The sequence below is a fragment of the Leptonotus elevatus genome, chromosome 1, assembly GCF_054856555.1.
Source record: "Leptonotus elevatus isolate MCC_2025b chromosome 1, RoL_Lele_1.0, whole genome shotgun sequence".
Classification (NCBI taxonomy): domain Eukaryota; kingdom Metazoa; phylum Chordata; class Actinopteri; order Syngnathiformes; family Syngnathidae; genus Leptonotus; species Leptonotus elevatus.
In genome coordinates, this window is record NC_141239.1 from 17098435 (window position 1) to 17124324 (window position 25890).

Sequence of the window (25890 nt, forward strand, 5' to 3'; positions counted from 1 at the left end):
GCGAGTGCGTCAGAAGCGCGCCTGTCGTGCTCAACGCACATGACCGCTGTTTTGTTGTTGTTGTTGTTGCAGCTTTTATCTATAATGCATGTTGCGCTAAAATAAATGCACCTTCGTCAATTAACGATATTTGTTTTTTTTGTTATTATATAAAAAGATCGCTTTTTGCGAGGCAGACTTGAAGTCCGTCAAGAGGTCAGCGTGGTCACGTGTCAGCGTGGACAGCTGACAGGCACACTTCGGTGTCCTCTGGCTGCTTGCTTTCACACTCTTTAGAGGGCTGCGTGTGCTTTTGAGCAAGTTGGTTATCCCTCTTTCTCAGGAGTGATTCCGAATGGATATCCAGAGGCAACATGGAGAGACCTTCGTGTTGCACTCGACGGAAAGTGCAACTAATGTTGACGACCTGCAGGAGTTGACAGTGGAAAATGTGGAGGCGGTGAGTTGCTTGTCATCGTTTTGATTTTGAATGCTGACAAATATAGAACAATTTACATATAGACCATGAAGCTTAGTTAACTGCAGCCTAATTTTCATAGCAATGGTTCCTAGGAATTCCAGCAAGGCAGAAGTAGTTCTCAAACTTTTTTTTTCACCAAGTACCAGCTCTAAAATCGCCAAGTCCCTCTATAATGATCGATATTAAAAGAGTAGTATGCCCAAGCTTTCATCAAAAAAGTGTTAAATGTATTTTTGATAATACAGTAAGCCACTTCAACATCATGCATTGCACATCAATGTTAAGTAAAAATTGTACCGAAACAAACCTCTTGTAAATGAATGCATGCAAATGTATTGGACTTAAAAGATAAATACCACTTAACTGTGCTTAACTTAAATATCCTGTACTGGATTAAAAAAAAAAAAAAACATGACACTGTAATATTATGAAAATATTTTGGGCACCACTATTGGAAACTCATATGGCAATCTGATTGGATATGTAGTAAGCACTAAGAATGTTGATGCATGATACCGTTGCATTGTTTTTCCGTCTCGGCATTGATCAGATTTGTTGGCCAAGTATGTAAAACAAAAACACACACAAGAAATCTGTCGTCACGGTCACAACCTGTCTGAGAAACATGACAAATAACAAACGGGATGCCTGGTGGTCCGCTAATTTAGCGCCCCAAGTTTCTTAGATGGGGGAAAAAGGAAAATAAATATGTAAATCATATTATTTTACATACTGTCACATTATTACTTAAATACTAACGTTACATTTGTAATGTCGTGTAGGTATTGCATAACTACATCACATTGTGCAGTTTGTAGTCTTATCTATTTGTGTTTGATTCTCTTTGGCATCTCAATGGATTTACCAGGATAAATACATACAATAAAACGCATTACATTAGTATGCTTGACTTTAATGACTGATACATCTTTTAATTACATAATGACAGCGTTAAGATTTCATGTCTTGAATATGATCAGCTATATCGCTAATGTAAAGACATTAGAGAACAAATATGTGTTTTCTGTATGCTGTATTGCCTCTCAATTGAATTAATAAAATAAAATAAAAATAAAAAGATTTCAAGTCTTTGTATTGATAGTTCACAATAGTTTTTTTTTTTTTGACATGACGAAAAAGAAATAGAATGACATTAGCATTAGCATTGACATAAAGGCTGGTAGTTACGCTACTACATTAACTTAGTCATGCATGTTCTTGTTATTTTGGGCTACAATGATTTAAGGAGATAAAATACTGAATACCACCTCCAGTTTAATTATTGTTCTCTTTTATGTGCTGAAAACATCGAATCAATAAAATAAAAATCTAGGCTTTAACTCATTCACTGCCATTGATGGCTATAGACGTCAAAAATGTTTCAAAAACATTTTTTTCCAATTTTGTTAACAAGAGTATGAAAACCTAGAATTGTTTTATTGTACATTTAGAACAGATAAAAAATGTGTGATTAATCGTGAGTTAACTAGTGAAGTCATGCGATTCAATTACGATAAAAAAATTTAATCACCTGACGCCCCTAATTTTGTATAATATTTTCTTTTTTTTTAATCGATTAATCTTTTTTATTGGATTTAATTGCATGACTTCAATAGTTAACTCACAATTAATCACACATTTTACATCTGTTCTAAATGTACAATATTTTTTCTAGGTTTTCATACTCTTGTTAAAAAAAAGTGGATTTTTTTTTTAATTGCCAGACACCACTAATTTTTAATAATCATTTCATCAGGTGATGACATTTTTTATTTTGTTATTAATCGAGGTATTATATCTGTTCTAAAGGCACAATAGAAAAAAATCTAGGTTTTCATACTCTTGTTAAGAAAAGTGGAGAAAAAAATGTTCAATTAATAGAAATAGTTCAAATGAATTTTTGACGTCTATAGCCGTCAATGGCAGTGAATGAGTCAATATAGTTTAACATAACATTTCAAGATCAAAACAAAAGCAGTTAAAAGAGACAGTGTGGGGGAGATAAGGCCCAGCAGACATTTTTGTAACATGATACCAACTATAAGCAGATGCTTCCCTAATAATAGCTAGCACAGTGCGCGTTGGATTAGTCACTATGACAAAAAAAATGTCGGTACCCTTTTCAATCAAATGGACCTTCAGTATGAATATTCACGCAATTACATTCAAACGTATCTGTAAGTTATCTGTAAAGCCCCACTTGTTTTCCAGGCTCTCTACCAGCTGTATTTCGAGCCAGACATGGAGCGCAAGAATGCGGCCCAGAAGTGGCTGAGCCAGGCCCAGGCGTCTGCGCAGGCGTGGCACTTCTGCTGGGCCCTGCTCGGCCCAGACAAGGTCTGACCATCTCCTTCAAACTTTAGGCACGCTTGTTGTACGCTCATTACTTGTGTGGTCCCCAGCTCCCAGAGGTGCAGTTTTTTGGTGCCAGCACCCTCCACAAAAAAATCTCCTCTCACTGGAGCGACCTGCCTGCAGACCAACCTGAGCACCTGAGAGTGCAGCTCCTTTCCCACATTTTGTACTTCTCCTGCGGGCCCAAAATGGTCCTAACCAGGCTATGTGTCGCGCTAGCCTCCATGGCGCTAAACTTAATTCCGCACGTGTGGTCGCAGCCGGTTGCTGACATGGTACAAGCCTTCCAACCGCAAAACCCTGAAGGTGCCAAGGCCAAGCAGGACCCTCACCAGCACTGCCTGGCCCTGCTGGAGCTCCTGGTTGTGCTGCCGGAGGAGTTTCAGAGCAGCCGGCTGGCGCGGAGCCGACGCGGCCAGCTGAGGGAAGCCCTGGTCGGGGAGTGGAGCGCCGTTTGTCCCCTGCTGCGTCAGCTCCTCCAAAGCCAGGACTCGTCCAAGCAGGTGAAGGAGAAGGTGCTCCGATGCTTGTCCAGCTGGGTGGGACTGGATGTGCCGCTTGGGGAGACTCAGGAACTGGTTCAGGATTGTTTCGCCACTTTATCCGACCCAGAGCTGTTTGACACGGCCGTTGAGACGATTGTCAACGCTATCTCACAACCTGACTGCCAGAGGTAAGCACACATGCACTGCGACTGCATAGTTTTGACGGAACCTTGTGTGTATGTGAAGTGAATTTGAGTTGGAAACATTCTGAAAATTCCCGAGGTTGTCAGGATAATATGGAGAATAATGGAGAAACCGAATTCATGCACAGTCAAGCACTGTGTGTGCTTTGACCATCCTGATTTTAACAGGAATGAGGGGAGCCGCTTCGATTGACCGGAAGGCGGCTGCGTTCCATTCCATTCTATCTGCACTAGTCACGTAAAATACCAGAAGAAAGAAAACTACAAATGACACACTGCTCAGTTATTAATTCGTTTTACAATTAAATTAAAGGGGAAGTCAACCCCCGCCACCCCCCCCCCCCCCCCCCAAAAAAAAATCACGAGTATTATATTCCTATGCACCCCCACTAGTCTAAATAGGTCCATTCTGGTTAATATTGCGTTAGTGGAATATGCGCTCTAAAAACAGTTGGGACGAATATAACCCAAATTGGGTTAAAAAAGTGACCAACCCGACTTTTGGGTTTCTCAATTTAGTCAAAAAGTTGGGTCGCATAAATAACCCACAAAACAACCCCAGTTTTTGGGTTGCTTTGTGGACTGTTGATTGCTTGCAACATTTTGGGTTAAATAACTCAAAAAGCTGGGTCCGTTAATTTTTGCCCCAATTCAAGTGAGTTATTAAAGTACCCCCAAAAGATGTGTCACATAGATAACCCAGAAAACAGTACAAAAAATTGGGTTGCTTTGTGCGTTAATCATTTTTGGGTTAAATAACAAAAAAATGTGGGTTGGTCCATTCTGACCCAATTTGGGTTATTTTTTTGCCCACCTGTTTTTAGAGTGTGAGTTAAGCAGCAAAATCCTGCCGTTTTTTATCCATCTCAGGGGGCGGCCATTTTTTGCCACTTGTTGTCAACTGAAGATGACATCACAGTTGCTGAGGTCTCAGGTAACAACCAATCACAGCTCAGCTTCAGAAAGCATGTGAGCTGTGATTGGTTGTTGCCTGACCCCTGAGCAACTGTGATGTCATCTTCAGTCGACAGCAAGTGGCAAAATGGCCGCCCCCTGAGATGGAGAAAAACGGCTGGAGTTTGCTGCATAACCCATATTCCACAAATGTAATATTAATCAGAATGTCATGTTTAGACTAGTGAGGTCACATATAACATATTATTGTCATTTAAGAAAATTAGTAAAATGTCAAATCTGTATAATCTATATATCTGTATTTATGCAGGTACAGCAATGCTCTGATGAGTTTAATGCCGCTGGTGTTGGGTCTCCATGATCAGCTAAAGTCTGCAGCTCAAGAAGGGGACATGGAGACCTCACATGGGATCTGCCGCATTGCCGTCGCTATGGGTGAAACGCACTCCAGGTGCACACACAAAACCACTTTGATTGCCAGCACAGTGTGTTGTTATGTGCAACGGAGTTTAGGATGGCTACATGCTAGTATGCAAGTTTTGGAGTTCTGTTGTAATGTCTTTTATTACGTGGCTTTACGTGGCTGAGGTTTTTTTCCAGGTCCATACTGTGCCCCCCTTTATAGCGGCATGGCTTGGTCCTTGTTTTCTTCGCTCCCCCTTCTTTATGTTTTTTCTTTTCGTTTACTGAAAGGCAACCCGCCAGGCTTCCCGCTCTGTCTCCCCCTGTTGGTCATTTTTGTTTTCATGTTTCTTGGATTGGTTGTGACTAGGGGAATTACTCTTTTATTGAAAAATAAAAAAAATAAAAATTAATAAAATTAATAATAAAAAATAAAAAATTAAAACATTAAAAAATTAAAAAAATACAAACAAAATATTTAAACAAATATACAAAAATATAAATAATAAAATAATAATAATAAGAGCTATTACTCTGCGTTAAATATCAAATATATCATGGTAATAATGTTCTTAAGAGTCGTGTATGTGTATGACAGGGTGTTGCTGGAGCAGGTGGAGCACTGGCAGCAGTATCTGGCCTTGGTCAACATGATTCTGTTCTGTACCGGGATTCCTGGCCAGTACCCGATCAGCGAGACAACCAGTTCCCTCACACTCACTTTCTGGTACACCTTACAGGTGGGGACCAAACTGTTACTTGCTGGAAACCTGCAAACCTTTCACACGAGTTGCATCATTCTTATGTTTGTGTTCAGGATGACATCTTGTCATTTGAGGAGGAGAAGCAAGTCATTTATCTGCAAGTCTACAGGCCCGTTTACTTCCAGCTGGTGGATGTGTTACTACACAAATCTCATTATCCTTCCCTGGAAGAGTACACCTCCTGGACTTGTGATGACAAGGAACAGTTCAGAATCTACAGGTGAGACAGATGAAATGAACAATTTTACATATGGCAGCGGTGTTCATTTCTACCTTCAGAAAGCCATTAAAGGGCATGAAATGGTTGAAAACACTTTAGTTTTAATGAGCATTTTCCCAGTTTGAAATGTGTATACATTTTGTATGTTTACATTTTTCCCCTTAGCCTTCCATTGTGTTTTCCTTTCCATCAAAGAAAATCGGGGCGCTGTTTGGCGACCTTTTAGGCTTCTCTGTTCTTTGTCCCTCTGTTGGTCATTGTTTTTTATGTCACTTGAAAGGGTTGTAACTAAGGGAATTTTGTTGCTCTGTACTTGTACATGTAATGACAAAAAAGGTTCCATTCCATTTCATTGATAAAAAAAAACATTTATTTTATTTTATTTTATTTATTTATTTTTATTTATTTTAACAAGGATTCGGTTGTTTTACCTTGCAGAGTGGACATGGAATGATTTTAACTAAATCAAGGCAAGTTTATTTGTATAGCACATTTCAGACACAAGGAAACTCAATGTGCTTTACACAAGAAGATAAGCATCGACAAACACAGTAGTTTAGTTAACAGAGCAAGAAAACAAAAGGTTACAAAATTTACTAAAATAACATACATTGACAATGTTAAAACATTACACAGCAAACTTTAACTCATTTGCTCCCCAAAACGTTCTATTTAAAAAAATGTAAGTGTCCCAAAGACGTATTTATAAGTTTTTTTGTATGTTAGAGCATACAGAAGGCTTTGATGCAGCCTCTCAACTGCAAAGAACGGTTGAATAAATTGTATTTATTACACAAACAGCCAGCAGGTGGCAGCAGAGCATAGGAAATGAACCAGGACCATGTTGAAAAAATTCTCAATTACTCAGAATTCTAAATAGATTTGTGAATAATGATGAAACTTAGCTATGTTCTAGTGCTAATTGCTGAAAAACGGAAACGGATAGAAATATACTTTTTTTCCTGATGAAAGAAAATACTTTAATCTTTCTTTTGGTAGGTTTCATGTTTTTATAGCAATAGAACACAATATTGTATTATATATATATATATATATATATATATTTAATATAATATAATATTGCCTTGCAAAATCCAGTAAAACAGCCGGGAGTGAAGGGGATTGCTTCAGTGGCTGGGAGTTAATGAAAACATTTAGCGTAAGGAAGATTAAAATAATAATAATAAAAATTTAAATAATAATAATTAAAAGGGAAAAAACATGATTTAAAACGGTTTAAAATACCTTTTTTGAATTTTGTTGCTCTGTACTTGTACACGTGACGAAAACGGTTCCATTGCATTTCATTAATTAAACATTTTATTTATTCTTCTTCTTATTATTATTAAAAAAAAATATATATATTATTATTATCATTATTATTATTATTATTTAAACAAATATTTATTATTATTATTAATATTATTCGTTTTTATTTTTTATTTTTTATTTTACAAGAAATCAATTGTTTTACCTTCCAGAGTGGACATCTCGGACACACTGATGTATGTCTACGAAATGTTGGGAGCTGAGCTGCTCAGTAACCTTTACGACCGCTTGGGCAGGCAGCTGATGGACCCCCAGAAGTCAGCAGAATGGCAGGTAGTAAATAATTGCACCACTGCCATAAATAATACATTTTGTAGATGTAGATGAAGCATACATTATTGGAATTCTGATAACAGGTATCCTGCTGTTTGAAGTTGGCATTTTTTATGCTTTATCGCAAAATTCAGAAACCGCAGGCAGCTTTAACTCGTTCACTGCCATTGACGTCTATAGACGTCACAAATGCATTTATGAGTTAAATGAGTTTTTTTTTTTTTACTTCGCTTAAGTGTCCCAATACATGTGTTAGTTCCTCATCCATATAGTTCCATCCTCATTTTCATTTTCTTTTCTACTTTCCTTGTTGAAGGAAACAGAAGCGTTGCTATTTGGCTTCCAGTCCATAGCCGAGACCATCGATGTGAACTACTCGGATGTGATCCCAGGTCTGATTGGCCTGATCCCCAGAATCAACATCAGTAATGTCATGCTGGCCGACACAGTCATGTACACAATTGGTGCGTGGATTACTAATAGTGCACTGTAAAACCTGATGAGTTAGTTTGAGGAAATCCATTGCAAAGACTTAATGACGACTGAAAATGACAGCAATTAAGTCACGTTTCACTTTTTCACGTTTTACAGTTACATCAACTTGTTTCTTTTTCTTAAGATGTACTGTTAGCAAGCACATGTATCACTGTACTGCGTCTGTGAATGTCATTAAGGATCCCTGGCCGAGTGGCTGGCGGACCACCCGGTGATGCTCGGGGGCACGTTACCCATGGTGCTCCAGGGTCTTGCTAGGCCCGAGCTGTCCGTGTCCAGTGTTTCTACTCTGAAGAGGATCTGCAGGGAGTGTCGGCACAATCTCGGGTCCTTCGCTCGGGACATTCTCGCCGTGTCGCAGGTCACACACGACTTCGCACTGCTGACTAAATCACATCCATACAGGTAATAATAATAATAATAATACATAAAACTCTGCAGGATGTGCTGGTGAAAGAGATCCACAAGGTGAGTGAAGTTAGCTCAAAGTGAGTGTAGCAAAAGTGAGGAAAGCATGTGTGATTGGATTTGGTGTATGTGCAGAGCAGCCAGTGCGTGTGGCTCATGCAGGCTCTGGGCTACCTGCTTTCCGCTCTGCCGGCCGACGAGATCTTGGGAAAACTTCACTCGCTCATCAGCCCTCACATCCAGCAGCTGGACACTCTGGCCCAAGAAGCGGTGAGCTAAAAATAGAGAATGTGTTGATGGACTTGGCAAACAAGCACAAAGATTATGACGGCGGTCTGAATTAGAGTGGCGCAGTTTTGAAAAATCGTCCGTCCGTCCGTCCATCCATTGATCTGTCCGTCCATTTGTCCATCCATTGATCTGTCCGTCCATTTGTCCATCCATCCATCTGTCCGTCCATCCATCCGTCTGTCCATCCACCCATCCACCCATCCATCATCTGAACCGTTTATTCTTAACAAGGGTCACGGCCCACAGGGGTGCTGGAGCCTATCCCAGCTGGCTTAGGGTAGTAGGCGGGGTACACCCCGAAGTGGTTGCCAGCCAATCCAGGGCATTGAAAAATCATAAAATTGCAACCCCACCCGCCTAAAAACAAACAACTGAGATTGCGATTTAATATTTGATGATGTCTTTGGAAGCAAAAATGATTTCCTCCACTTTCTGCTCTGTGCCAAGATCTGATTTCTGAGCATGAATAATCCTCAAGTACCTGTTTAAAAAAATGGTCAGTTTATGTCTGTTTGTGGATTGAGTCTACAGGGATACATGACCGAGGCCACCCCAAAAATATCCCAAAATCCCAAATGGTTTTGGAGCAGTTTTCCCCAAATAACTACAAAATATAAACAATAAATAATTGCTTGATTGTTTGATTTCAATGTGTTTGGTAAAATAAAATACAAATAAATTCAAAGTGGCCTTTGCATCCTTCAATTTTTTCTGCATGTGGTTCTCAATAATAAGTTTGGACACCCCTGATCTAGACACTATAAATATAAAAAATACGCTTAATTAAGTTGGCTTAATTACCAACCGAAATGAAGCAATGAATCATATTTTTTACTTTCCAAATTGCAGCCTTCGGGATTTGGAAATTGCAGAGTAGTGCATTGTGATGTCTGTTTACATTCAATTAATGCCGAGTAGTTTTAGTTCTTGTCTACAAATGACTGTAAACTGTATTAAATAAAAAAATATAAATGCTATCAACAGGGATGCAATGATCTCCAAACGTCTTAATATGATATCGTTATAATATTCAATTTACAATATTGTAGAAAAAATACAAATATATTGTGTGTCTCTTTCTGCGCAGGTTGATCCTGCCAATAAACCGTCAATAATTCACATCTTGGGAATGTTGTCCAGCCTCGTCGCCGCTCTGGACATCAGCAGACAAGCAGACAGCTTCGAGGGAGTGGCCTGCGCCTCGCTGCCTCGCCCTCGAACCACACACCACCCAGTAAGATCAGTTGAGGCGCACATTCATTGTCATGGGAAAATGTGAACCCGTAAGAGACAAAAGATAGGACACGCATCTCTCATCTTTCAACAATGTGGAATGATATTCAAAAATATGGACTGATATTGAAAGATATAGAATAATATGAAATGATGTTGAATGTAACTAATGTTTTTTGAATGTGTCATTGGGAATGAATGTGGAATTGTTTGCAGGGCATGGACATTTGTGTGTTGAAAAGGATTTCCAAAGTGAATTGAATGAGCTGAACATTTAGAATACGGAATGAGAATGATGGGAATCTGTTCTCTTGAATGTCAGGATCTTTTTTAGGTGGAACTTTATTTAGGAAAATGTAAAAAAATAATAATTGTAAATCAGAATTGTTGGCATGCAAATTGAATAAGCCGAAGGATTTAAATGTCAATTGGGATCAAACCGATTGTTTTGATGAAAGTGTCATAGGGAATAAATTGGGGGGGGGGGGGGTATTGTAATAGTGAAAATGATACATTTTTAGTCAGCAGGAATTTTGGCCATTGAACATCATTCCCAAGGTGAACTGAATGACTTAAATTTAAAATGTAAATGATGTAAATGTGAAATGTCGAATGTTCCATTGGAATGCACGATAAACAACCTGTGGGGAAAACTTGGCCTAAATGGGAATGAATGGGGATTTTTTGGGTGAAAAAATGTTGACTTTAGGGAAAACCATTAATATTTGGATTGAGAAAAATGTGATTTTTTTTTTTTTTTAAATATGTTGACATTTGAGATGCGTGTCAAAAAAGTAACTGCAATCGGCAGTTATCTACGGTGGCCCTGAAGTGCAAAACGCAAAAACAGAACACAACTGCAAACCAAAAAACACAAACCGAATAAAAAAAGCACAAAAACAAAAACAACAGCAATTTTTTAAAAATCACAAAAACAAAAAGGTAATCGCAAATACAAGTCTAAAACACAAACCCACAAAAAAAAACAAAAAAACTAAAAAGTAATCACAAACACAAATAAAAGAAACACAAAATATAATACAAAAAAAATCACTAACACACGCACACAACAAAACACAAAAAGGTAAGCGCAAAAACACAAAACCCCAAAACACAACCACATTTCGCTAACGGAAGTGGCGTTTCTGTGCGGGGGAGGGCAGGGGGAGGGCGGCGGTTATCCGAGGAATGTGATTGGACAAAGGTATTGCCCTACTAACAGCACAGTTAAGCACAATTTACATGTGCCTAAAATATTTAGAAATAATAGATACTACAGTTTTATAGTAGCGTTAGCCATTTAATTTAGTTCGAGAGTTGGAGCGGAAACGAACGTCATCTGGCAATGTACCAGAAATTCTAACGCGCTATCACATTTATACGATGCGTAGAACGGCGGAAGGTCAGTCAAGGGGTAAAATATAAGTCTTTTTATCTTATTTAGATTTCAAGCCTCGCTTTTGGGAATCTAATTTTCTTTTTATTTACCTTGCCCAAACAAAAAAAGTAGTAGTTAGCAACTGCCTTACGCATGCTTTGGCCTGTACTGTATATCATCAAGGATATCAAATAAATGCTCAAATATCTTTCCATATGCCACAATATGATATTTTTGTTTTGTGTAGGTTGTGGTTGTACTACAGCAAGTGTACACGTTGATCCAGAACATCCTTAGCAAATGGCTGGAGGACTCTGAGGTGGTGGAGGTAAGAAGGCATAGAAATGTTTGCCTTCACATTTTTAGGTACACCTGCATGCTCTAGTAGAGTGAAATTGTTGTTTTTCTTTCAAATAAAAAGAAATAAATTATTAGGGCTTAACCAGGGTTATAGTTTTGGATAGTTAGTTTTGATTTTGTTTTCACTTAAAACTTTTTTTTTTTACTTTTAATTAGTTGTACAGCAAGTTTATTATTTTATTTTTTTAGTATTTGTTGAGTGCACGATTACAAACAAAAAAGATCGCTAAGTGTTGTGTAATAAAGTAAACGACAATTTCCAAATGACTTTTCAATCTTCTTCTGTACTGCCGAACAGTAATACCAAAGAAAATATATTTTTAAATGTCTCCTGAAAGCTCACATATGATATTGATTGACCCAAAAATAAAAAATAAAATAATTTTTAAAAAACGAAGGACAATTTTGCCAAAATTATTTTAAAATAGTTTTATAAACATAAAATGCTGTTTCAGTTATTTTTCTTTCTTTTCTTTAAAGCATTTTCATTTGTATTTTATTTGGTCAATTCTAGTTTTGTTTTTTGACATTTTGTTGTTCGTTGTCATTAACTGTACGGTTAATAACCTTGGGCCTCACCAATGAATCGACTGGCTGATTTAATCGACCAATATTAGCAATTTTAAATTGGACCATTTTTTTCCCCTTTACAGTTTTCCACATTACAACATAAGACAAAGATAATGATATTTAAAAATTGGCAAAAAAAATCGGCCAACTTCTCTCTGTTGTTAAACAAATCTTAAAGGACAATCATGTAAAACCGTCAAAAGTTCTGCCTGTGCTTCATATCTTTATTATTGTCAGTGTTAAGGGACCCAAAAAGTTATTTTATTCATTATGTTTTTGTTAATTAATTGGCTGATTCATCGATTCAGTCAGAATTTTACTCTAATGGAATTGGCTTTGGCCTCAATAAATCTTTATCAGTACCTTGTTTTTATATTGTTGTGTGTCTCCACTTGCACGAATGATTACGTCAGCGCTCCCCCTCCCCTCTGCAGGCAATATGTGGACTATTTGATAAATCCATTCGAAGTCTCCTAAGTGATTTCGGACCCTTGGTCGCCCAGCTGAGTGAGACGCTCGGCCAGATTTACAACAGCTTCCCGCAAGCATCAGCGCTGGACCTGGCGTCTCAGGTATTTATTTGTTTTGGACAGAACCAAAGGAAACACCATCAAGACTACAAACATGCTCTCTTGTACTTAGATGGTTCTTATCTTTGCTGGAGACGAACACCACGTGTCGTCCATTAAAAGCCTGCTTAAAGTTCTTACTTCTTCCACGCTGACGATATTTCAACAAGGTGATTTTATTTTGTTATTTTTTTAAAGTGAGTGTTTTTTTGTTTTTTTTTGTTTTCATGAATATTGCGATTTTGTAGGCATCCGGGATCATCCTGATGTTGCGGAGTCCTTCATGCACCTTCATGCTCAGGTTGGTTGGAAACGTTGGAAGGCGCCACATTTCCTGCATCACTTTCAAAGTTTCACATCCAAACTTTATGTGTATAGATTCTTAAAAGAAAACCCGATTTGTACCTTGAATCTGATCGTCTGGATGTGAATGCGCTATTTTACTGCGGTGAGTAATTTGCGTACAAAAAAAAAACACTTTCACATTTACACAGAAAGAAAAAAAATGGTTGCCTTTGTCATTTTCAGGTATTTTGTCACTTAAATTTCCTGAAACATCCACAGTTAAAGCAGCCAGCTTCTTCTTTGTAAGTTCAAGTTAGGTCGAAATAACGCACGGTTAAATGCTCAGTGACAATTCTGTCTTTGTTTCTGTCCTTTTGACGAAAGAGCGAGTTTGTGTCTCGCTGTAAAGACGCGTCGTCCTTTGGCGAGGTGCTGCAGAGGGACGGAAAGCTGCTGACAGAGACCATCCTGCACGTCAGTCCCATTCGTATTTAGTTAACCGGCTTGAGAAATCAAGTGTCAAACCATTCTCATGCCATCTGATTTATTTTACAAGTTAAGTAAAAGTATTTTGAGGGAGTTGCCTCTGTGTGTGTGTGTGTGTGTGTCTCAGGCGGTTGGCGGCGGATCTCCTCGCAGCCTGACGGATTATTTCTCGGAGGTGCTTCTGAGTCTGAGCAGGCACTGTCCGGTTCTGCTGGCCCAGTGGCTCAAAGAACTTCTCCAGTCGCCAGGATTCCCCTCAGCGCACGTTTCCGCGGAGCACAAACGCAACTTCACTCAGCAGCTCCTCAGGTACATCAGTTGAGCAATTCAACTGCTCTTCGCTAAATAAAATGGCATCTGGGAAGAATATTTGAGCTTTTTTCCCCAAATTTAAATGTGTAATTATTAACACCGCATGTATGTAATTTGTAAGCAAGTCATATTTATTTTTTTGTTAAAAACAGCTAAGTATGTTGCCAAGCAGCTCTATGCAACTGAAATGACAAAAAAAAAAATCTGCATTGAATGTGTTAATTGTCAGTTCACTGGTGTGCTTTGCATCACACCCAATTTTTTTTGTAATATTAAGTGACCGTTATCAGCGTTATAATAGTATATTTTTGAATGGAAATTGTTAGGATTGTACAGGTGTTCCTAATAGAGTCTGACTAAGATGCATTTAAAAAAAGAAGAAGCCAATTCTGATATTTTACAGAATAAAATTCTGTTTTTGGGGGTTTATTTTTAGTGCAAAAAATAAAATTCTTAATAATAATAATAATAATAATAATAATAATAATAATAATAATAATCAAAATCAAAAGAATAAAATGGCCTTTTTTGGTTCCTTAATGCTTACAACAATACAGGCACAACATGTGACTTTTCTATTGCCTGTATTTGTTAAACTTCAGATCAGAGAGAGAAATCTGCAAAAAAAAAAATCATATTTAAAATTTTTAATTAGAGGTAGTGTGTGAACGCCACTGAACGCAATCTCTTAAATATTGTAATGTGTTAACAATTTTTAAAACATTTTTCCTGATTTTTTTCCGTGTGGCAATGGTTTAACGTCATTATCTTTGTCTCGTAATAGGTTGTGTAAATAAATAAATACATTAATAAATCAGCCATTTTTTTGCAGGGGAATGTTTGAACCTCAATATCTTTCACCTAATCTTGTAATGGTTATTGTATAAAAGAAAGAAAGAAAAGTAATGAAAAAAATATAAAAAATCAGCCGATTAATAATAAATAAAAAAAATTCAAATGACTAAAATAACTATAAATATATACATTACAGGCAAAACATGTGACTTTTAAAACACATTTGCTTTTTTTTTTTTATTGCCCATATTTAACTTTACATCAGTAAGAAGTCGACAAAAAAGTGACCTTTTTTAAATTGACCTTTTGCACGTGACGTCACCGCCCTCATGGGAACGCCCCCTCCGGGACGCTGGACGGCACAAGAACCACTTGCCTGTATTGAATGTCGTTCAAGTCGTTCATCTAATCAATTATTATTATTATAAAATGGTCATATCTTGCTGTGCCGGTCGGTTGTACAGACAAAGGAGTAAACCAAATGTTGCTTTTTATCACATACCTACTAGTGAAGACAAAAGACGTTGATTGATAATTGATTTGAATCAGCCCCGGTGTAAGAAGAGACGGCATTGACTACATTATGATATATATGTCGTACGCTGTGAATTTCGGCGAAGTTGCCGATTTGGTTAACTTGGTAAAAACAGCAGGAAACAGAAGGTAAGGGTCTGTTTTCAAACTAGCGATCTCCAACTTAAGTAAATATCGCGCTCTACGAGTCCCGACTAAATGTGCAACTTCGACCGACAGGCGAACTTTGGTTGAAGTAGTAGATTTCATGGCTCTATGGGCAATAATAACTTTTAATTTGTAAGATAACAGTTGCTAAGTCACTAAGCCGCTCCGGGTCACGTCCACTTCCATTCTACAATAATTTTTTTCCGCCATCTGTCATAGGGCAGTCACGTGATCACATGACTTCGGTGCAAATATATAATATAAGGAAGAACGGCTGAACACCATTATCTTTAACCAATTTAAAAAAAAATCGTGAAGCATGTTTGAAGTTATTTTAGTCTTGTAATGTATTAATGTAAATAAATAAATACATAAAAGCACTAGTATCTGTCGATTAATCGGTTTGGCAGTAATTCCTAAAGCATGTTTTTCAAGCCTTATATTTTGATCATGCATTACCGGCTCAAAGTCTGATTTTACAAAAGCAAAATGTTTGTTTGCACAAGGGAGCAAAGCAACAATCGTCGTGTGAAGGAAATGGTGAAGGAGTTCTCGCTGCTTTGCCGAGGGCTGCAGGGGTCCGGACACTGCGACTACTAGCCAACATTTCGTCCCGTGAGATTCCGTAAGAAGAAAGATTCAAACAAACACGAGGACTTGAAACAAAATGTTGGACATTTGTTAACTAATAACAGGAAGAGTGGATTTACTCATGACAAGTCTTCAAAGTAGAATAAAAATGTTGTCATTCTTTATGAAATGGTGTGTTGATGTGGGTTATATATTGTTTTGCCTTCATAATATTTACCGCTTTTCCAAATCTGCCCCCAACAAAGACACACAAAAAGTCAGACTTGTTCTCTTAGCTGCAGTCTTTAAAAAAAAAAAGCAACATGACGTCAGTTGTTCAACATGTATATTTCTGCTAATGTAACATAAAACTAAACCAACAACAACAAAAGTCATGATTAAGACGCCAACATTTTTTCGTGTTTAAAGGTGTAACATCACCAACTTTAGAGTGTATACACTTGTAAAACAAAAAAAACAACAACAAAAACAGCCAACTAAGAGTTATGGTGATGAAGTGCTGCGGGTCCACCATCTTGCGGGAAGCGCTCCTCTATCGGATTCTTGTGAAAAGGTTCAACACGGACTTGGATTCCTGACCACAACACACATAAGTAACACATGATTTGCCATTCCCTGACGAGCCGATCACATGACCTCACAAGATCCGTACCTTGGTGCAGCGCGTTTTGCTGAAGATGTTCCAGAAGCGAAGAGTCTCGTCCCCCGCGCCCGTGACGATGGCCTCGCCGTCTGGGGACACGGCCTAAAAAAAAAGAGCCGCATTGCTTATGGAACACGATGATGATGTCATCGGGTTTCACTGATGATGATGTCATACCAGGTAGAGAACTCTGTAGGAGTGTCCGGTCAGCTTGGCCACCTGCGTCAGCGACGGGTACTTCCAAACTAAGATCTGGTTCTGAGAGTAGCCGTGAGTGCTCACCTGGGAAACGACAGTGGACTCCATTTTCATTTCATCTCCAGTGATCAATACGCATGATCCATTTCATTGCTTACCAGTTCATTGGCGTGCTTGGACCAGGCCAGGTTGCACACCTGCGAGCCGGTGTCGGTGCTCTGCAGCGCCTGCCCCGTCAGCGTGTTCCAGAAGCGCAGGCAGCGGTCGGCCGTGCCGCCCCCCGACGCCAGCAGCCCGTGTTGGTGCGGGGACCAGGCGATGGCCTTGACGGCCGCCAGGTGGTCGCTGTACTGCTGCACCGGGAGCAGGCTCGAGCTGTTCCACACCAGTAACTGAAAACCAAGATGGAAGTCAACGCGCGAGTCCGTCATGTCGTGATGGAAGTGGGATTCGTTTACCTTGTTGTCGTTGCCGCCAGAGGCGAGATGCTGATGGTCGGGGGACCATTTGAGGCCGCACACTTCCTGCCGGTGTCCCTGCAACCTCCTCTCAGCAGACGGGGGCGTTCTGATGTCCCGCTGCAAGATCACTCTGTCGCGGCTTCCTGACGACAGCTGCTCGCCGTTCCACGCCAGCGCGCCTTGGACGCAAGAGGTGGCTCGTCACGGCAAAATAAGACAAGAGGTTCTTAATTCATTCACTACCATTGACGGCTATAGATGTCAAAAATGCACTTTATTTCTATAAGTTTAAATTTTTTTCCACTTTTGTTAACAAAAGTATGAAAACCTAGGGAAAAAATGTTGTATTGTACATTTAGAACAGATATAAAGTTTGTGATTAATCGTGAGTTAACTAGAGAAGTCAATCCGATTAATTATGATCAAAAAAATTAATCGCCCAAATTTTTTAATAATAATAAAAAAGAAAATATTATTTAAAAAAATAATAAACATTTTTTTAAAGAAAAGATGATTAAAAATTAAAAATTTTATAAAAATAATTTTAATAATTAAAAAAAAGATTAAAAAATAATAATTAAAAATTTAATAATTAAAATATTTTGTTAAATAGAAAAGATTATTTTTTAAGTAATTATATTTTTTTAATAGAAAAGATTATGAATAATTAGGGGCGTCAGGCTTTTAAAATTTGTAATCGTAAATGATTCCATGATTTCACTAGTTAACTCACGATTAATCACAAATTTGAATTTTAACGTCTATAACTGTCAATGGCAGTGAATGAGTTAACCGGCGATAGGGGGTGGGGGGGTTGAACTCACCCACACGAGCTGAGTGGCCCTCCAAACTGGTCAGCTTTCGCCCACCCGCCGCGTCCCAGATCTGAACGTAACCTTTGTGGGTCCCAACAGCAACCAGACTCCCCTAAGACAGAATGTTGCAAAGTTTTGTGTGTTCAGATCGCTCAAAGATGGATTTGGATTGATAATTGTGTTCTTTTTCTCACCAAATACATACTTAATTTACAATGGCCTCTTGATTTAGATATTGCTAAAGAGTGTTGTAATTCGGGATGAGTGTTGGGCATTAGTTCACTGTATCGAGTACTAGTGAAGGCAGCTAATACCAGCCACCGATACTTGAGGAGCCCCCCTTGTGTCACCTAAATGTAAATGACAGATAATTTTAAAGAAACGCCTACATATCCAAATGTAGCAATTCCACCCATAAAATGTATATTCTTCTAATTCCTAATTCCTAGTTCCTGATCATGAAATTGCCAACAAGAGGGTGGCTGATACTGATACCGATAGCTTAAAAAAAAAAAGGCCTAATCAATAACTGGTATTGGTACTCACCCATCCCTTGTTTCTTTGCTAACTCAATTCGGGTTGTATGACAACTTTCTACATAATATTTTATACGTACTCAAGAGAGAGTACTCGTGCTGGTATTGGTAAGGACAAAAGTGATATTGAACATCTCAAATTATAATCACCAATCACTTTAGATACAACTCTTATATTGGATCTTGGGAGAGATGTACCTAATGTTGTGTCCATTTCTATTCCCAACATTCCCACCATCAAGTTTTAAAAAAAAACGATTATTCTATCAAATACACCCCCCTCAATAATAAATATAATAATTATTATTATTTTTATGTTTGTTTTGTTCATCGACTAAGGTTTAACGCAAGTTGAATTTAGCGGATATTCATTAATTATTATCTTCTGTGCAATGAGCATTGTTAAACGGCAACAAAATTTGCCTATGCTAAACGGTTACCAATCACGATTAGCATTAGCACACTAGCGATGACCATTTTAGCCTAACAAACATTTAGTTAACACATACGTCCTTATATCTACATAGATAAACTACTAAACTACTATGTATTATAAAACTACTAATTATGTATTATCTTTTGTGAATGATCATTATTAAACGGCAACAAAATTAACCTATGCTAAACGGTTAGCAAATCTCGATTAGCATTAGCACGCTAACGATTCCCATTTAAGGTAAACAAACACGAACTATCATTGAGTTCACACATACATCATATCTAAATTACACAAGTCACAACAGTCCAATTAATAAACGACTGGAGCTGCCTTTGTTGTCCACTTTGTGCATCCGCAAAAAAGGCCCGGAGCTTTGAGGCAGACATGTTCAGTAGACACATTTTCAAGTCAAATGAACTGACGTGGTCAACTCTTTTTCCCGGCCCTACCCAACCAACACGCAATGCCGTTTTTGCTAACATCAAATGATGTGCTCATTGACTGCTCATCATGATCAGTGATCAGATTTAAGCCCCCAACTTGCTGTGACTAAACGTAGCAACGTGTCATGATTCTCCAATGAGACACCAATTGGTTTCATGCGGCTTGCGGCTTGCGGCTTGCGGCTTGCGGCTTGCGGCTTGCGGCTTGCGGCTTGCGGCTTGCGGCTTGCGGCTTGCGGCTTGCGGCTTGCGGCTTGCGGCTTAGCTCACCCTTTCGTTCCAGCACACTGAAGTCACAGAGTCGCCCTCCACCGAAAGGTCGCACAGCCGTGTCACCTGTGAGCACAAAACAGACAGTTTGCACTTGACTGCACTGTAGTACAAACCAAAGATCTGTGGGTCATTCTTCTCTTAGTGCACCATCTAGTGGCCAAAAGGTGGATGTCATTTGTCTGCTTAAAAACGCTCACTGACTTAGTACATATTTTTATTTAAGACTATACAGAACATTGAGCTTCCTCAAAACACAGGAGAGGTAGTTCTGAACTTCCTAAAAAGCACCTGGGCTGTAATTATTTCAAAATATAACCTGTAACTCGGTTAAGGTGCTCATCACTTAACCAGTAGAGGGCAGTCATGCACTTATGCTGTATTCGAGGATGGTCGGAAGTCGAATATATCCGAGTTGTTTTTTCCCAGTTCCGACCTGAAAGCGTTTGAGGCTAAAGTAAACAACGAAAACGGCGGATAGTGTTAAATAGTTTTTTATTTTGGTCCTCAAAACTCATTTTGACCACCAGCAAACTTGCCTTCTCACAATTTTGCTTAATTTATTGTTTTTTTATCTTATTTTATAAGCATTTCATACAGTTGCAGTAGTTCACCGTATAATTTCATGCAGGGAGATAGCGCCATACCGTCACGTACGTTGTGTTACGTGAAGAATATTTATGAATGAAGAAAGCTATCTAGTTTTATACTTGAGTAAATTGCGTTTTTTCTGTTTTGTTTTTTAAATTGCAAACAATCACGGTCTGTGTTACCAAAGGGGTCGCCATTGTAGAGTGACGTCAAATTATAGTCCGTCGTGAAGTCGGGTTCCTTTTTTTCCCTCGACTTCGCAAGTACAATTTCCGAGTTCCCGTACACACTTCCTGGTTTAAACTCGGAAAAGTCCGACTTTCGACCCTCCTCGAATGCAGCATAAACGTGCCCGGAAGAAGACAGGAACAGGAAGTTATTGACCTCATGTAGCTAACAGCTAGCTCTACCCTTGTTTACTTATGGAATAATGTTAAAAGTCACTTCCAGACGACACTTCAAGACACTATTACGTGTGTAATGATAAATATGTGAACTAAATGGTAGTTCGTGTTTGTTTACCTTAAATGGAAATCGCTTGCCTGCTAATGCTAATCGCGATTGCTAACTATTTAGCATAGACAAATTTGGTCATTTTTAAAGTTTTGTCTGTGTTTAATAATGCATATGTAAAGAATAAATTATGAGTTGTTATATCCATTCAATTCAACGTATGCCCAACCTTAGTGGATTAAAAATAAATGAATAATAATAATAATAATAAATGTCCCACAGTTCTGAACAGTCATAACCGGATGTGACGGTGATATGACCTGGCTGGTACAGGCGCTCCACAGGTAGACGCAGGCTCCCAAACCGACACTGAGCAAGTTGCCCGCCGACCAGTCGACCAGGTTGAGGTAGAAATCATCCTGCAGCTCCGGGGCGTCCAGCACCTTGAAGGGGATCTTTGAGATCTTGCGGGCCGGTTTCCGAGGCGAGCGGAGCAGCTTGTGACTATAGAAGAGTATGAGGGATGAATCGAGGTTTGTGTCATTTCAGTGAGTGTAGTGTAAGTGTAGTTTACCTCTTGTTAGTAAGCGGAGAAAGAGAATAGGGCGAGACTTCGTTATCGCTATCAAAAGGCACGCTCTTAGTGTGGACGGTGTACTGTGGATCGATAAGAGACAAAATCATCTGAATGGCTCGCGAAACAAAAGATTCTAAGCTGAGAAGTGTTTTCAACCCTCCTACCCGAAAGAGGCCGCCGCGTGAGCCGGGAGAGTAGACGGCATGTCGCCTTTCGTCTGCGTGAAGTTCTGACACAGACTCTATGCCCGCACCCAGCAACTCATTCCTCAACAGGGCGGCATACGCTACTGTATCTGTTGGCAGTCACGCATCATGCTTGAGAGATATCATCAAGGCCACCGGTCGCATTAACAGGCAACAAAGAGGATTCCTGACCTTTGCCTGAATCCGAACTGGCATCTTTTGCTTTATGGTTCTGGCTGGGGGAGCGACAGTTCTCCTGAGAGGAGGAGGATCAGTGAGGATCACCTGAGCAGGTGACTTTGTCATTAATTAACTCATTCACTGCCATCATTTTTATTTTATTTTTTAAAAGGTTATTAAAAATTGGGGGCAAGAGGCGATGAATTTTTTTTATTGTAATTAATCCCATGACTTCACCAGTTAACTCACAATTAATCACAAATTTTAAATCGGTTCTAAATGTACAATAAAAAAATTCTAGGTTTTCATACTCTTGTTAACAAAAGTGTGGGGGGGGGGAAATGTTAAACTAATATAAATAGTTAAAAGGAATTTTTGACATCAATGGCAGTGAATGAATAAAAAATCAAATAAAATATTAACAGATTGGGGCGTCAGTCGATTAAAGTTTTTAATTGTAAATAATCGCATGACTTCACTAGTTAACTCGCGATAAATCACAAATTTCATATCTGTTCTAAATGTACAATAAAGATTTTTTTGCTAGGTTTTCATACTCTTGTTAATAAACGTGGAAAAAAATGTTCAACTAATAGAAATAGTTCAAATGAATTTTTGACGTTTATAGCCGTTAATGGCAGTGAATAAGTTAATAGGGAAATTGCTCACGTTGGCGTGGTGGAAGTTGATGCTCCAGTTGCTTCCAGCGCGGGTGGGGATGAAGCGGTCACCTGACTTCACACTGATGGGGCTGCAGGTAACATTTCCACTCTGGGGAGAGGTGGGCCATTTGGAAACGGTACCATTGTTATTTACTTACAGACATGTTGGTACCTAACCATCAAAAACAGTGTACAGTAGATAATAATAATCAGCTTTGACCGTCCCTGTCAGAGTTATTTAGTTTGACAATACAGTACTGCGCTGCGACTGAGAAGTGTTCCTAATATTTAGACTCTCACACGTCATACTAAAACTACAGTAATCAAGACGTGAATTTCCTCTATGACAGTGACAAACAAAACTGACTACTGCATTATATTTACTAAGTTGTTTTTCATTTTTTTTACTTAATGAAGAATTATTTTTAAGAGGAAGGCTAAAGTCAATTTTTTTCAGCTGGGCTTTTAAATTATGTTTTACTTTTTAATTTTAATTTTCAGCTCTTTTTATCATTTAACTTTGCTTTTAACTTGGTAATTTGTGTTTTTTCTATTTGTGACTTAATTGTGCGTCTGCTAACTGGAACCCAATACATTAAGCGAGAGCACACAATGCCAGTTTTGCTTTGATTGTGCTGTATTTACAATTCTGAGCTTTCTTCACAAGTCAAAATGGCGGTCTCCCTCTGTGAAATGACGCTCCCCGCTCATTGAAAAGCATTGCACTTTGGATCGCTGTCATTTGATTTATTTAGAATTAAAAATGTGATGAAACTTTTAACAATCTACCTGGTTTGTATGCTAGTCACATGCAAAAGCAATACAATACGCAGTTTGTTTTCACCGTGCAAAGGAAGCGTTTGCATTGCGTTGAAGAAATATCAGAAATTCCCGGATGTTCGTAATTGTCAATAGAAAAAGCAGGATTTTATAATAATGTAATTTCTTCCTTTACTACACTCTACTTTTGCACCCTCAGGATATTTATGATGTTGTTTGATCGCGGGGTCGTATCTCCCTCTCCCACCCGGATCTCACCCTGGTCAGCCGGGCCTCGGCGGGCAAGTTCTGAAGGTTGATTTGCCTCAGAAGACGCCTTTCATACTCTTGGTCCATGTCAAACGGGCTGACGGACGGGCACCGAGGCCCCCTCTGCTGCCCTCCCCTCTCCGGTTTAAAGCTCCGCTCCTTCCCGGCGAGGGAATCCACGCGGAACCCCCATCTGGAAAATAAACAACGTAGGTAAACTCACAGCGTCTTGGCACGTGGACATTTTAGGTTAAATCTTATGGTGAAGTTTAATACAAAAAGACCAAAACAACCCTATCATGATGCGCTAGTGACAGCCTTACTGTGCTATTTACATGGCAAAACGACAGATATTGAAATGGCAGTATCATGTCATTTGGAACCTCATACCCCACTCACTGACAATGCGCTCAGGTCCCGGGATTCCCTCTCATCTTCAGTAATCGTCGCTTGTGGCCCAACGTAAGTGTGAGAAATCAGATCAAGTCCAGTCACACTGCTGGTGTTTACGTTCGCAACAAAAATGGCGACGGCATCAGCTGGAAGCGAACATTCTTTGGCTGACTTCGAGCGACTCAATAGCGACACATATTGGCGCATCCTGGTTCTTGCACTCGTCGACGTTGTTACAAGAGGGTACCTCTCTCTTATGACCACAAGGTAGCACTGTTTCCCTAAAATAAAAACAACAACAACAACAACAACAACAACAAATCTTTCTGCTCTTGTACAGTCAGTCGACTTATTCATACTCGCGGTTCAGCACCCGCTGATTCGTATCTAAAACAAATATTTTTTTTAAATTTACTTTCCCCCCCTGTCTTTTCCAGGATTTATTTCCCCCAATTATATAGTGATTTTTTTCTATCAGCAATTTCTGACAGTTTTGGGCGTTTGTAAATAATAATAATAAAAAATCTCCCAGACATGCTTTTTTGACAGTAAAATGGAAAGCAAACTATTTGTATAGCACATTTCAAACACAAGGCACCTCAATGTGCTTCACACAACCAATTATTCAAAGACAACCCACAGAAAGACAAGCAAACCGCTCTGCTGCTGCTCCGAGGGCTTTAATGGCAGTGACCGTCATGGTCGAGTTGCCATGCGGCATCTCTGGTAGCCCTCAGATCTGCACGTAGGCCTGTCTGCCACGCTGCCCTTTGACACAAAGACACACACCCAACCTATATTTGCAGTACATGTTAGCAGAGTGCTAACATCATCAGGGCGGACACCGTGTATGGATCTACTCAGACTGCCTTTTCTGTACATTTATTTATATATATATATATATATAAAATGTATTTCTTAATAATTTTAAACATTTATTTTTCTGTGTATACTCAGAAGTGGCAAAAATAATCACATGTTGCACACAAAATATTTGCCTCTTTAAAAAAAGAAAATAAATAAAATTATTGTTTGTTTTTCTTCCTCAAATTCAAGACATAGGTCTACTGGCGAACAAAATGAACACCTTTACACCAAATCTGTTTCTCTTTGCCTTTTATTCCGAAAGTGTTGTGTTCTTGTATTCCCTATTTTCATGCATCTTAAAGAAGTGTTGGTTTTGCTAGATTGTTGCACAGACATAGAATTGCTCAAATTGGCAATGCAAATCATGCAGTTTGGACACTGATCCCATGTTAAGTATGAAAGTGTCATGAGGGAACGTGAGTGGAGATGGTGGGCCCAAATGCAGGGAAACAGGAATCAAGTGCAGTGTGTGATATTTTATTATGACTTGGTGGGACGTGAATGAACGGGTTGCCATGACTGGACAGGACGTGAGCAGATGGGTCGCCTTGACTGGACGGAACGTGAGCAGACTGGTCGCCATGACTGGACGTGACTGGGCAGACTGGTCACCGTGACTGGTCACCATGACTGGACAGGGTGTGAGCAGACTGGTCGCCATGACTGGACAGGACTGAGCAGACTGGTGGCCATGACTGGACGGGACGTAAGCAGACTAGTCGCCTTGACTGGACGGGACGTGAGCAGACGGGTCACCATGACTGGACAGGACGTGAGCAGACGGGTCGCCATGACTGGACAGGACGTGAGCAGACGGGTCGCCATGACTGGACAGGACGTGAGCAGACGGGTCGCCTTGACTGGACGGGACGTGAGCAGACTAGTGGCCTTCCCTGGACGGGACGTGAGCAGACTGGTCGCCTTGGTTGGACAGGACGTGAGCAGACTGGCCGCCATGACTGAGGACTTAACGCACAAACTTCCATACATAACATAGGTAATGCACCTACACCAACTGGACAAACACAACAGACATAGACCCCGTCCACACGAAAGCCCGTTTTAATATATCCTCACAAGTTTCTTACCATTTAGGCCATTCGTCCACACGATGGCGCGGTTTCGGAGCTTGAAACCGATCACTTTTGAAACCGGGCTCCAGAGTGGAAAGATTTCAAAACGCGCCCCGTACGCGTCCGTCTGGACACCACATGCAGGACACTCCTCCAGTGATGACGTAATGGTCGCAGCTCGATGACGACGCATTGTCGCACATTGATGACGTTTG

At 39.5% G+C, this 25890-nt stretch overlaps 2 protein-coding genes across 6 annotated transcripts; one reads left to right on the forward strand and one right to left on the reverse strand.

Moving 5' to 3' along the window:
- The first annotated feature begins 21 nt into the window (after positions 1 to 21).
- LOC147181097 (importin-13-like) lies at positions 22 to 15996 on the forward strand. 2 transcript variants are annotated; one of them, XM_086078454.1, is made up of 21 exons: positions 22 to 439; positions 2672 to 2797; positions 2863 to 3488; positions 4729 to 4869; positions 5419 to 5560; positions 5638 to 5804; positions 7286 to 7406; positions 7723 to 7798; positions 8081 to 8262; positions 8343 to 8369; positions 8445 to 8579; positions 9688 to 9834; positions 11459 to 11539; positions 12576 to 12713; positions 12784 to 12880; positions 12959 to 13011; positions 13089 to 13158; positions 13239 to 13297; positions 13380 to 13469; positions 13609 to 13790; positions 15776 to 15996. In XM_086078454.1, exons 1-21 carry the CDS (start codon positions 335 to 337, stop codon positions 15867 to 15869), a joined length of 2859 nt encoding a protein of 952 aa, XP_085934580.1. In that variant the 5' UTR covers positions 22 to 334; the 3' UTR covers positions 15870 to 15996. The 2 variants fall into 2 exon arrangements, with proteins under 2 accessions (XP_085934580.1, XP_085934571.1); XM_086078445.1 differs by having other exon boundaries at positions 24 to 439; positions 7723 to 7870.
- Positions 15997 to 16123: 127 nt separating this feature from the next.
- Positions 16124 to 23918, reverse strand: fzr1b (fizzy/cell division cycle 20 related 1b). Of its 4 annotated transcripts, none has more exons than XM_086078542.1 (14): positions 23746 to 23918; positions 23352 to 23535; positions 22321 to 22422; positions 21664 to 21727; positions 21451 to 21581; positions 21284 to 21366; positions 21030 to 21213; positions 19666 to 19731; positions 17987 to 18089; positions 17160 to 17359; positions 16860 to 17093; positions 16681 to 16785; positions 16513 to 16605; positions 16124 to 16434 (listed from the first exon to the last, which is right to left on the reverse strand). In XM_086078542.1, exons 2-14 carry the CDS (start codon positions 23427 to 23429, stop codon positions 16393 to 16395), a joined length of 1485 nt encoding a protein of 494 aa, XP_085934668.1. In that variant the 5' UTR covers positions 23430 to 23535; positions 23746 to 23918; the 3' UTR covers positions 16124 to 16392. The 4 variants fall into 4 exon arrangements, with proteins under 4 accessions (XP_085934668.1, XP_085934675.1, XP_085934682.1 ...); XM_086078549.1 differs by having other exon boundaries at positions 17160 to 17341; positions 23746 to 23916; XM_086078556.1 differs by having other exon boundaries at positions 23733 to 23892.
- Positions 23919 to 25890: the final 1972 nt, after the last annotated feature.

What these genes read in the sequence shown, in the direction of transcription:
- LOC147181097 (XM_086078445.1), top strand. Translation starts at nt 335, where the DNA reads ATGGATATCCAGAGGCAACATGGAGAGACCTTCGTGTTGCACTCGACG. An exon ending in CCCTGCTCGGCCCAGACAAG is followed by an intron (nt 2,798 to 2,862) that starts GTCTGACCATCT and finishes TGTGGTCCCCAG; the next exon opens with CTCCCAGAGGTGCAGTTTTT. An exon ending in TGACAGAGACCATCCTGCAC is followed by an intron (nt 13,470 to 13,608) that starts GTCAGTCCCATT and finishes TGTGTGTCTCAG; the next exon opens with GCGGTTGGCGGCGGATCTCC.
- fzr1b (XM_086078542.1), bottom strand. Translation starts at nt 23,429, where the DNA reads ATGGACCAAGAGTATGAAAGGCGTCTTCTGAGGCAAATCAACCTTCAG. An exon ending in CACGCGGCGGCCTCTTTCGG is followed by an intron (nt 21,367 to 21,450) that starts GTAGGAGGGTTG and finishes ATCGATCCACAG; the next exon opens with TACACCGTCCACACTAAGAG. An exon ending in CCAAGCACGCCAATGAACTG is followed by an intron (nt 16,786 to 16,859) that starts GTAAGCAATGAA and finishes GTCGTTTCCCAG; the next exon opens with GTGAGCACTCACGGCTACTC.